The 13,798-nt window shown below is 36.4% G+C and overlaps 1 protein-coding gene across 1 annotated transcript in view; it reads left to right on the plus strand.

Annotated features, from left to right (window-relative positions):
* Positions 1–13,798, plus strand: part of LOC137393645 (rho-associated protein kinase 1-like) — a 52,742-nt gene that overhangs the window by 31,716 nt on the left and 7,228 nt on the right. The window contains 13 exon segments of the mRNA XM_068080284.1: positions 684–849; positions 1,184–1,290; positions 1,840–1,990; positions 3,699–3,845; positions 3,985–4,121; positions 6,050–6,111; positions 7,155–7,224; positions 8,833–9,018; positions 10,087–10,273; positions 11,119–11,219; positions 11,733–11,864; positions 12,842–13,058; positions 13,188–13,341. Of these exon segments, the coding sequence (XP_067936385.1) occupies positions 684–849; positions 1,184–1,290; positions 1,840–1,990; positions 3,699–3,845; positions 3,985–4,121; positions 6,050–6,111; positions 7,155–7,224; positions 8,833–9,018; positions 10,087–10,273; positions 11,119–11,219; positions 11,733–11,864; positions 12,842–13,058; positions 13,188–13,341 (1,817 nt within the window).

Below are 13,798 nucleotides of genomic sequence, written 5' to 3' on the forward strand. Positions count from 1 at the left end.
ATTTATATGGTAAAACCAGTAATTTGCTGTAAAATTATTATTTGAAGTTTTTGGCATTTTGCGTTATTTTAGTTTTTATTTTATTACTCTAGCTCAACTGACAATCATGTTGGCTAGAGTGGATTGACAATAGGTGTAATTTAAGTCGAACTTTAAGACTATAACTGCAATCTTTTGTTTACTTCAAGCCTAGTTCGCATGGCTTAAATCTTAAAACTTAAAGCTTAAAACTATTTATAACTACGGCTTAAATACACAACTGAGATATATATATTTAGGCGCATCCAGAGGCTCTCCCGCTTATTGTTTCAACTAATGAGTTTTAGTTTCTGATGCACTCTGATCGGTTAGAATTCTAGAACCGATTAGAATCGATGGGGACTTTAGAAAGTTCCCAATCTAATGACAGGTGTCAATTACTTTCAAATCGTAGGTTTTCAAACATCAGATGGATAAATGTTCAGTGAAATTTCCTAAGCAGTTATTTAGTGTGTAAAATAGATGCTTGCACTGCATTCGTCTAAACTATGTGAAATCAATGGCTACCAATATGTTCTGTGCTTTCAGAGTTGACATAGTGAGGCCCTACCTGTATATATACATGTATGCATTGCTATAGTTCGCCGGTATATTCTAAGAAAGCAAACTCTTCAGGATATAGAAATCTTTGTGTCTTTCGACAGCGATTCAACCAGGTGGAGACAAGTTACACAGAGTTGCAGGGCAAGCACGCTGACATTATGGCTGTTAAGATGAAGCTTGAGAAAAATGTATCAAATTTAACGACTGCTCTTGACAGAGAAAAGTCTTCACAGTCAAATGCCACGGACCAGGTGGAGCAACTCCAAGGTAAGTTAGCTGTTGCCTCTAAGGCTATATTATGGTAATTTTGTCTTGAGTTCTATGTCACTCATTTTGTTCTTCGGTGATAAAATGATAAAGTTAGGTTGATTTTGAGGCTTTTGTATGTTTGTTTATAGCAAAAAATATGCTTTAGTGTCTCGTCTCTGTATGGTTTTGCCATAAAGTTACTGGTGTTAGAATTATGAGATTGATACACTTTTGTTTATTTTCTCTTATGTAAAGGTATAGATGATTCTGATTTAAGGTCGACTTTCATATTTTGTTATTTTGCATTTTTCTTACACGCAGATATGTTGTGATACTGTCATGTTTTTTCTAGTGAAAATGGCCAAGTTGGAGTCAGAGTTCGCTAAGGTGAAAGCTCTTGAGGCTGAAACGAGGAACGAAAAAGATCGCTTGTTTCAGAGTACTTTTGCTCTTGAAAAGGTATTTCATGGCCTTCTTAAAGCGCTATTTCTACAGCTTTTTAAATAATTATGTTAATACTTATGATGGAGTGAAGTGTACACATTTTCTAAAAATGGTTATGGAATTAACAAATTCTTTAATCCAAATTAATTTATTTTGATATTTGCTACTTCACCATAGCAATATATCGAAAGTTGGTCAAGTTTATTACCACTTACTGTTATTATTATTAACATCCTGCGTGAATATTACAAAAACCTAACGCGTAGATTTTCATATTTATATAGTCGCAGCTCCACTTTTGTTTTGAGTTGTGTGATGAGCTTTTGCTATATATACATACTTACACGAGTTAGTGTGTAGGCAGTTTTAATAGGCTCTAGTCAGCAGTATTCGGGAGTTCAAGGGGATACACATGTAACTCCGGCGTTCACATAAATCTAAATGTGAAATGGTTACACTGAAGTTTTTAACACCCTCGTGTCATGCTTTCTTTTGATGTTCTGTTTTCCAACATCGAGCTCTCAAATATGAGACCAGATAAACATGGAAATCAATACTTTATAGAATATGACCAACACTCAGCTAGAGCTGAAAACGTATCAGCGCAAGTATGAGGAGGAAGTGAAAGCTCACCAGGATAGCATATCACAGTTCCAGAATGACAGGAAGAAGGTTCTTCTAAGCAATGAAGATGCAAATAAAAATGTAGTCAAAGGTAAGACTAACCTCATCTATGATTTTTTGTTCTTGTCAAGATATCTTGTATCTTACTTACCCCTTAGATGTGTTTGACTCGTAGACCACCCGACCTGGAGGGTAAGGATGCATTTTATAATCCAGTTAGATCTTCAAATTATTCACCATTCTAGTGTATGCTGTATCAAACTGTACCGGGAGATCGTTAGATAAAAAAAAATGTGTTTCAGTTTTTTTTCCAAAGCCAGTTACAATGTTTATAATTGTACAGTCTAGATGTTAGGACAAAATCGAAATGAAGTTCAATATTTGTTATGCTGCGATGAAAATTCAAAATGAATGGTAGAGTCTGAACTGGTTGACTGCTATAGTGTTGGTTGTAGTTTGAATATTTGTCTTTTTGGATGTTCGCTTGGAGTATTGTGAAATTTAGGGGGAAGATTTTGCGAATGTTTCATATTTATAAGGTCTGTTTGCCAAATAACTTCACCTGGCTTTGGATGACTTTTGCTTTTTGCACAACTAATGCAGTTTTTTGGATCACTTGAATAATTGTGTCATAAAATGCATTTATGAAAAGGTCCCATTCATTTAAAGTTTCTAGCGTTTATGCATCGATGGAAATAATCAATTTCACTGTCAACTTACTCACAAGAGCAGCTTTCTATGGTATGTAGAATTTTTTATTGACGTTAGTACTCATCAACAAAATATAAGATATTTTACCTTACGTCATAAGAAAAAATTTAAAGACAGAAATCAGGAATTATCGAGTGAGTTGAACAAAGTATTTTAAAAGTTGGTAGTCTAATAGTACTACGAAGGAGTCGGGATAGTGAATTGAAGGTTGTAGTAACAGAAAGCTTATAGACTGTAACATATGATCGTAGGTGTAGTATGTTGGTTTCACGGAATAAAAAAGGATGTTTGGCGTTTGTTAGGACAGATTTGGCGTTTGTTAGGAAAGATACAGTTGCAGCGATCAACCAATCAACTAGTATTCATTTTTATATATCTGCAGAGTAATTTAGCTCATACATTTGTAGTAGTATTTGAAAGCAAAAGCATATCTTAAATTTACATGCAAGCACCACTAACTACATTTTTCTTGTTGTCAAATGTTTAAATGAACTTGTACCTTAAATATTGGAAATAATAATCATACTCAATCATTGGTCGTATGCATGTAGAATTTTTTATTGACATTAGTAACCAGCAATAAAATGATGTTGTTTGTTACATGCTAAAACAAAAATGAAAAAACAGAGTTCAGGAATTATTGAGCGAGTTGAACAAAAGCATTTTAAAAGTTGATAATCTAATAGTATTGTTGAGCAGTCGGGACAGTGAATTGTAGGTTGTAGTAACAGAAAGTTCGTAAACTAAAACATATGATGTGGACGTAGTATGTTGGTGTCGAGGAATAAAAAATGATGTTTATCATATTTGTCTATTCTCATTTAGCGTGACATTCCTGAATTGTTATGTAATTTGACTGTAATTGAATTCTGCAGTTAGTGGATGAAATAACATTTGACCTATTGATATGGTTTCACTTTCAAAAAGGAAAATAAATTAGGTTAGATATATTTGTTTTTACAGTTGAAGTGTTATAGGCCACCCTTGTTGTCTATTCGAGAAAACTTTCCAGATTGGCATGGTTGCCAGGACTCGTAGTACTTGAAGTTAATGGTGTTGCTGCTGTCTATTTTCCAATTTCATTGCAGAGGTTCAAGCACGACTTGATCAGGAGAAGCTCGCCAGGAAATCTGCAGAAGATGCAAAGTTCGACATGGAAAAGGCTAAGAATGAGTTGCTAGTAGATTTAGAGCAAGTCAAATCACAGAGCTCAAAGCTTGCATTGGAGTTCAAAGGTTTGTTTTATTTTTGAGTCCAACCCGTTTAAATGTTGTAATACTAAAGCTGCGAGTGATCTTTTTTACATGAAAGTTGTAAAAGATAATTCTGAGAAATGCTACAAACGATTCTGGCCAAAGTTGTTCGTTATTTTAGCACTTGTCTCTGAGAATACCGCTCTCAAGTCCCACATGGAGGAAGAGGTGCAGCGGAGGAGCGTTGCCCAGACTGAAATAAAGAACTACTTGCAGGAAGTCACTGCGGCGAGATGTACGGAGAAACAAAACAACAAGGTAAGTATAGTGGGTTTATTAGTATTATTCCCATTGTAAATTCTTGCTATAGCCTTGTCCACCTTGAATGCCATTCAACTTGAGTTCGGGTGGATACTGATGGGACTTGAGAGTGAGTGAGAATATTCGCCTTGATCAAATTTCTTCATACTACATAATCAATGTGAACCTTTATGGAATCCGACGGTGTCCTTGTGGGTAAAGTTACGGTGTATTTGCTACATAAAAATGAATATTAAACATTTAAAATTATGTTAAAATACATATATGTAAACGGTTTCCAATATTTTAAAATTAAGTTTTTTAGAAGGCCTTAGTACGCCGAAACATATGATTATACAAACAGTTTAAAGGCGTACTACTATTATTGAAGGAGAGCGTCTGACAAATAATATTTGCCTAGCTGTCACAAGTATATGTGCATACGCCTAGCTGTCACAAGTATATGTGTATACGCCTAGCTGTCACGAGTATGCATGTATACTCCTAGCTGTCACGAGTATACATCTATACTCCTAGCTGTTACGATTATACGTGAACAAAAGCCTATTTTTATGGCTCTGTTGGTTGTACCAAATAAGACTAAGGAACTGGCTGTTTTTGTCCTAACGACCGCTCTCGCTATCTATCAACATAAATATAAGTCATTGGGACATATATGCAAGTTTTGGGCAGTATAAACAGTTGTTATAAACAGTTGCTATAAACAGTTGTTATAAACAGTTGTTATAAACAGTTGTTATCAACAGTAGCTATAAACAGTTGTTATAAACAGTAGCTATAAACAGTTGTTAAAACAGTTGCTATATTGTTGCTATACACAGATCCTAGATTAGTGCCAAAACAGCAGTAAAATAGCGGTTGTGATTAAAAGCTCAGATGCATGTAAAGCGAGCACCTCAAATGTCTTATTTAAGAGGATTAACATTCCTCAACAGCAAACTGATTTCTTTCGAAAAAATGTACATTTTCAATATGGAGGTATCGACATGTATATTTCAGTGTAAATAGCCATCAGCTTAAACGAATTTGTATAAAATCATATTTGAATTCAATGCATGAATTCTAAAATATTCTTTAACGAAATTGTTGACAATGCTTGTTGTATGCCTGGCACATTTCTGAAAAATTGTAAAATAATTCATTAGTAAAATATTGGGTCCAACAATGGGCAGAAAAAACCCAAAGCTATCCTAGCCTACTGTCAGTCACGCACCGAGTCCAGTCAAACGTAGCTCTGCATTTTTCATAGTTAAAACTAAATGAGGATTTACATTGATTATGCTGTTTTAATTCTACCATCTCAACCTTTACATACTTGGAAAGATCAACTACTAGGCTTATAAATGTCCAAAACCAATTCTTGGATTTCTCAACAGTTGATGCGGTTCCATGTAGAGCTAGTAACAATCAGTGGCGATTCATTAAGTCCCTATGAAATTCGACAGGACAAGTTCAAAGCATGAGCAATGACCTCATCTGCAAACAGAACATCACTGCGACTCTAACTACTGTGTGCTTCAGCTATTCAAAGTTACTTGTGAGGAAGTTGTCTCAACAATAATATAAAGCAAACCAATATTAAATACTAATCACTATTCATGTAGTAATGTCAATTCTCAGATAATCAGATATTCGAATCGCGATGTGCACCAATCAATGTCAGTGACATGCAGTGCGTTTTTGTTGTTAGTGAGATCCAAGACATTCTTAAGGATGATGATATAACCAATAGATCAATATTTTTGTCATTATTGGAATTGGTGAGTTTGTTAGTGCATTGGGACAGTGAAGCATCTGTAAAATTTTACTGTTGTCTCTATACGCGTGTACTATAATATTATTTGAAGGTTTGCTTGCGTTATGTTCTAGTAGAAGGTTTTTCACTGTAAAAAAGCTTTTGTTCAGTGAAACTTTCTGCATTGCAGGAAATAGAGATGCTGAAGGAGGAGAAACGCAGTGCAGATCAAGAAGTTACCAGTTTAAAGCAGTAAGTGAAAGTAATATTTTGTGCATGGCTAGAACTGGATATTCGTTTGTCTGCTTCACATTTAGTGAGCTGTATGCATAAAAAGAAATGAAGGAAAGAAAATAAAGTAAGTTGTTTGGCAATGATGTCATTTTGCGTTAAAACGTGAATCCTTCAAGATAATATGTTAATGTTTCTGTGCAAATGTTGAAGTCATGAAAGAGGCTTTAATTAAGCTGCTGTAAGCTATCAACCTAACATAGTCTACACGTATACTGGTGTTATGATATCCGTATTGTTAGAAGGTTGGCATCAAAGTTGGTCCTCTCTGTCTGAGCTTCGACGCGCAGGACTTTCAGTACATTTTTATAGAGTGGGATAATTTTTTTCTGATATGCATTCATTATACAAAGAGCTATCAAAACCATTCAAGCTTGCATATGCAACCATTGTACTGGGAATAATCATGCTTTTGATGGCAATTCTGTGTTGAACTTGCACAAGTTTTTAGTAGATTTTATCAGAAAGTATCAATATTTATCTATCATTTGTAATTTTTTTTTTTTTGAGGTGATCTGACTAGTTTCAAGATTATAATCGACAAAACTTGGTCGCAGTTAAAACGCTCTGAAGAAAAACACCTGTGAAATAACATCACTGGTTGCTATGATTGTTATAGTCGATATCGGCTATTGCATCCAAGTTTCAGCTTGATCTGAACATTTTATCCTCGATCAAGTTTTGTTGATTCTAATCTTGAAACATTCTGGCAGTCCGATCACTTCAAACATCAAAAACAATCACAAATGATAAAAAAAAATATACCGATACTTTCTGATAAGATTTACTAAAATTTTGAGTTAGTTCATCTTTAAACATCAATTTTTTGAAAGTTAAAATGCCTTTTTGTCATGAAGTTCATGTTGGCATTCCCTAAGCAGTCATTGGCCCGAGTGCATGCATTTGTGCACTCATGTGTGTGTTGGACTCATACGACTTTGCTAAAGAGAGTAAATTGGGGAGCACATGTGAGCTTGGTAATTCACATCTAGCGCATGTTTTAGGGAAATGAGAAAGTTGGAAAAGGCTGCCAGTGAGTTGACGGACCAATTGCAAGATGAGCAGTACTTTTCTGTGAGTCTTCACGCATGACTCTTCTATTTATTCTATTGAATCACTAGTTCTATAGCCGTATTATATTAGCATTGCCTTCATCAACATGCAGAATTCAGAGGAGTAAGGAGAGTATGTACAAGGTCTTTTGAATATCAAGTTTTGTGAGATGACAAGTCTAAAGGCTATACACCTTCACAGGGATACACATGTCTGCCATAGGTTAGATACACTCACAGGGATACACATGTCTGCCATAGGTTAGATACCCTCATAGGGATACACATGTCTGTCATAGATTAGATATCCTCACAGGGATACACATGTCTGCCATAGATTAGATACACTCACAGGGATACACATGTCTGCCATAGGTTAGATACACTCATAGGGATACACATGTCTGCCATAGGTTAGATACCCTCATAGGGATACACATGTCTGCCATAGGTTAGATACCCTCATAGGGATACACATGTCTGCCATAGGTTAGATACACTCACAGGATACACATGTCTGTCATAGGTTAGATACACTCACAGGGATACACATGTCTGCCATAGGTTAGATACACTCACAGGGATACACATGTCTGCCATAGGTTAGATACACTCACAGGATACACATGTCTGTCATAGGTTAGATACACTCACAGGGATACACATGTCTGTCATAGGTTAGATACACTCACAGGGATACACATGTCTGCCATAGATTAGATACACTCACAGGATACACATGTCATAGGTTAGATACACTCACAGGGATACACATGTCTGCCATAGGTTAGATACACTCACAAGGATACACATGTCTACCATATGTTAGATACACTCACAGGGATACACATGTCTACCATAGGTTAGATATCCTCACAGGGATACACATGTCTACCATAGGTTAGATCCACTCACAGGGATACACATGTCATAGGTTAGATATCCTCACAGGGATACACATGTCTGCCATAGGTTAGATACCCTCATAGGGATACACATGTCTGCCATATGTTAGATACCCTCACAGGGATACACATGTCTGCCATAGGTTAGATACACTTACAGGTATACACATGTATACCATAGGTTAGATACACTCACAGAGATACACATGTCTGTCATAGGTTAGATACACTCACAGGGATACACATGTCTGCCATAGATTAGATACACTCACAGGATACACATGTCTGTCATAGGTTAGATACACTCACAGGGATACACATGTCTGCCATAGGTTAGATACACTCACAGGGATACAAATGTCTACCATATGTTAGATACACTCACAGGGATACACATGTCTGTCATAGGTAAGATACCCTCACAGGGATACACATGTTTACCTTAGGTTAGATATCCTCGCACGGATACACATGTCTGTCATAGGTTAGATACACCCACAGGGATACACATGTTTGCCATAGATTAGATACGCTCACAGAGATACACATGTCTACCATAGGTTAGATATCCTCACAGGGATACACATGTCTACCATAGGTTAGATACACTCACAGAGATACACATGCCATAGGTTTCCAAACAACTTTGTTAAGCATAGAAAAACTAACCTTAGTTTGTTATAAATCCACTAATTGTCAAAGAAGTGTTTTTCGTTGTTGTGTAGGCTCTGTACAAGACGCAGGTGCGAGAACAGAAGGAAGAGCTGGAGGACCATATGAGTCAAATAGAAGATCTTGAGGCAGACCTTAAGCGTCTGCAAACGGAAAGAGACAGCATCACCTCCACCCTCCAGCTCACTCTCACCAAGGCCGACTCTCAGCAGCTGCTCCGCAAAATTGCTGAAGACCAGGTCAGTTTTGCCTCCTGTCAGCATGTTAGATTGTGAGATGTGTCGAGTCACAGAGTATTCATGTAGAGATGAATACCACATTATTAGCTTTTCAGGTCGTACTCCATCACTGCTTGTCTTACCTTCTTGCAGCACGCTTAATGTCCCATTCCATCAGCGAGACATTATTCAGTGTCTAACTATCGGAGTTGAGCCACCTGACTGCATTTGGTGTTTTGGTTTATCCATTTCCTTTATTGTTCATCTGTTCATTTAACAGCTTGAGTCATCATCTATCATCGCTTTCAACATTATCAAATGAATTTGTGTAAAATAAAAAGTTCGAAAATAAATTAACAACAAATATATGTAGCGTAATAATGAACTGCTTTGCAATGTCATAACTAAACACTGTCCAACAGCCAAACAACTGAATCTGTACAACCTTGCTAATATTAATTAGGCTGATTGTTTTGTCTTGTAAATCTTTTGCTTTTCAGCTTTCATGTTTTATGAAATTTGAAAGCACCTTCCATAAATGAAAAGTTGAAGAAAACAGCAAAAACTGTTTAGGCGTACAGTCCTCCACCTCTTAGCGGTATTGCACTCCCAGACACAGTCAATGTTCTTACTCTGTCAGTTTCAAACTCTGGGTTATGTGTCCCATTCCATTGATGTCTTGTTTCACACTTCGTTCATGACACACTCTTTGCCTCAAACAGCTTTTGTTCTTTGTTGTTGGCATACGCCTTTGGCTTTTCTTCTCGGGTTAAATTTCATCAATGCTGCCCTTTTTCCATGACACTTTCTGTCTGGTTCATGCTCAATTTATGTTCCAACACATTGGCTTTTGTACTATTTGTTTTTAGGTTATGTTTCTGTATGTAGATGTTTGATTCCATTTAATGTACAACTACCGCCGAGTGTAAATACTCTATGACGCTCCTTGTGATTTAGTTTATTTGGTGATGCTGATTGCTAGCAACTGTCAATTACTGTCAGTAATTGACTGATCAAGCACTTTTTTGTTGATAGTTAATTAGTTGGCGAAATGACGAGTGTCAGCAACTCTTGGTTTTTGTGTTTTAGCTAAATGATTTGCAGCATGAAAAGGAAATCCTTGACTTGGAGCTGCTTGCAGTAAAACAAGATTGTTCTAAGAAGGACTCTTCCATTCAGAAGCTAGAGAAAGAAAATGCAGCGCTTACTGAGAAGGTTGCTGATCTACACAGAGACATAGATGACCTGCAGAGTAACATGAAAAAGCAATCAGAGGGTAAAGCAATTAAATGACTCCTATAATATATGAAGTAGAGAGCAGATCAATTAAATCACTACTATAGTATGTAAAGTAGAGATTAGATCAATTACATGACACCTATAGTATATAAAATAGAGAGTAGATCAATTACATGACACCCATGCAATATATAAAGGAGGAAGCAGATCAACTACATGACACCCATGCAATATATAAAGGAGGAAGCAGATCAACTACATGACACCCATGCAATATATAAAGGAGGAAGCAGATCAACTACATGACACCCATGCAATATATAAAGGAGGAAGCAGATCAACTACATGACACCCATGCAATATATAAAGGAGGAAGTAGATCAACTACATGACACCCATGCAATATATAAAGGAGGAAGCAGATCAACTACATGACACCCATGCAATATATAAAGGAGGAAGCAGATCAACTACATGACACCCATGCAATATATAAAGGAGGAAGCAGATCAACTACATGACACCCATGCAATATATAAAGGAGGAAGCAGATCAACTACATGACACCTAATATATAAATTAATAATCAATTATAACTCTACAGGTAGTTGAATGTGGCTATAAGATTTATACATTAGTTCAACTGCCATGAAGTTTAGTAATTTGGAGATTAAACCACATTTGGTATCTTGTTATGCCTTCAAGGGCAGTTTCTTAAATTAAATAAATCTTTATGGTAGTTAAGATATGAGTGGTAGACCGTTTAGCCATTCAGGGGCACTAAGTGATGCGGAGTGAATAAAAATAATGGTTAGCGATTTAGCATAGGTGTAGGTTATACAAAAGAAGACATTTGTAGCAGTTCTTGTTTTTCTCTTTTAGAAATGAATAATCTACTTGAGTCTAAGAAACGTGAGAATATCAATGAAGAGCTGAGGGAATTGAGAAAGAACCTTACAAGTGAGCGAATGTTGAAAGTGCAGGTAAGATTGCGTTTCTCTCCGCACATTTATAGAAATATGTTGTTTCCTGACGGAGCTGCTATTGTTTGCATTCTCTTTCTTTATTCGTGCATCAACAACGTAAGCTTTAGTTTACCAAATTTATTCTATTTAAACATCAATACACCATCAGGAAATGTTAAAAGATCATACGAGTTGGTTGAGTTTGGAATTTTTAACAAAGCTGCATTTTGCAATTATTCGTTTTTTTGTGAAAATTGCAGTTGAGCATTTACCTAACCAAGATCAAATGAAGCATTGCATATTTAATTTCAGTCAAACAGTCCGTATTTCCAATAATGGAGGCTGATTTTATATTTTCTGCTTTATTACAGTTATGACAAGTTATGATGTTGTCTGAATATCCAAGAATATCTGATAGCTTTGTTTCAGTTCTACTCACTTTGCAGAGAATATTTGATTCTAGGTTGTAAAATTTTCAATTACTATATCTTGTTCACTGAAACGTTGACGCTAAGGGTGTGTTTATTTTAGGCTATTAATAAACTAGCTGAAGTGATGAACAGGAAGGACATACTACCGAAAGACAAGGGCAAGAAGGTCAACAGCAGTGAATTGAAAAAGAAGGAGAAAGAATGTAGGAAAATACAGCAAGATCTCACTCAGGTTGGTCCTTACGTTATCTCATTCGTTTCTTATTCATATTGGTTGTAATAATATTCCACCCAATTACATGACATGAGTTGAATGATATTCCACCCAATTAGATGACATGAGTTGAATGATATTCCACCCAATCACATGACATGAGTTGAATGATATTCCACCCAATTGCATGACTTGAGTTGAATGATATTCCACCCAATTACATGACTTGAGTTGAATGATATTCCACCCAATTACATGACTTAAGTTGAATGATATTCCACCCAATCACATGACATGAGTTGAATGATATTCCACCCAATTGCATGACTTAAGTTGAATGATATTCCACCCAATTAGATGACATGAGTTGAATGATATTCCACCCAATCACATGACATGAGTTGAATGATATTCCACCCAATTGCATGACTTAAGTTGAATGATATTCCACCCAATCACATGACATGAGTTGAATGATATTCCACCCAATTGCATGACTTAAGTTGAATGATATTCCACCCAATTAGATGACATGAGTTGAATGATATTCCACCCAATCACATGACATGAGTTGAATGATATTCCACCCAATTGCATGACTTAAGTTGAATGATATTCCACCCAATTAGATGACATGAGTTGAATGATATTCCACCCAATCACATGACATGAGTTGAATGATATTCCACCCAATTGCATGACTTAAGTTGAATGATATTCCACCCAATCACATGACATGAGTTGAATGATATTCCACCCAATTGCATGACTTAAGTTGAATGATATTCCACCCAATTAGATGACATGAGTTGAATGATATTCCACCCAATTACATGACTTAAGTTGAATGATATTCCACCCAATTACATCACTTGAGTTGAATGATCTTCCACCCAATTACATGACTTGAGTTGAATGATATTCTACCCAATAGGCATCCTTGCGTCTTGCATTAAATTGCCTAATATGTATAGAGCGATATCTTCCGTGTTTAGGAGCGACACAAATTCAACGCCTTGGTAGACAAGCACACAAAAGAGCTAAACGAGCTGAACGCCGTCCTGCTTGAAGAAAGCAATTCGAAGACTCGTCTTCAGTTGGAGCTCGATGGGCGTGAGAGCGAGATAGAACAACTCCGACAAAAACTCGTTACCAGTGACACTCTATCTATATCTAGTGGCAATGACCTTGAGTCACTTGAAGAATCAATTGGTGAGTCTGTCTCTGTTTACTGTTTTAATCCGGAGCTTTGCCGCATCTAGTTATGTTAATTTAGTTTATCCTAAAGCCTTTCTGCCGTACTACTTCAATATAGTTTGGTTATTATCAACTTGTTTACAGGGTCAGAGAGGTTGGCAGGATGGTTGTCTATACCTGCTAGGAACAAAGGCAGGTTTACCTGGAAGAAGCAGTACATAGTAGTTAGCCATAAGAAAATACTCTTCTTTGACGACGACCATGAGAATGGCACTCCTAACCTGGTGATCGATATCGAGTAAGTCTATCCTCCCAGCATATCCTTCAGACTCAGTTCGATCATTATTTCATCATGTCTTTGCTGCCTTGCATGCCATTTACTGTTTTTGTCCTGTTGTTGAAATACATTAATCTATCGCTACTCCGCGGTTCAGCTGGCACAGCTTCAGTAGTTTGTGGAGTTGAAAATATTCATTAGAACATCGATTATTTAAAATTTGCTATTTATGATCAAATTTTATTCCTATTTAAATTATTCCTTGTGATTTTTGGACATGTTTTGTATGCTCCGTGAAAATGAATGTATATTGTAATTAGAATTGCATACGCATAGCAATACACTGTCAGTCTAGTCGCTGAAGCTGTTTGTGAATTATACGTTGTGGCAAATAAGAGTTATCCCCTCTCTGTCATATTTACAAGCGTGTGAGTTTCTTCCCAAAATGAACCCAGTGAATAACAAGTACAAATATTCC

Source organism: Watersipora subatra, chromosome 4 (assembly GCF_963576615.1).
Source record: "Watersipora subatra chromosome 4, tzWatSuba1.1, whole genome shotgun sequence".
NCBI classification, from domain to species: Eukaryota; Metazoa; Bryozoa; class Gymnolaemata; order Cheilostomatida; family Watersiporidae; genus Watersipora; species Watersipora subatra.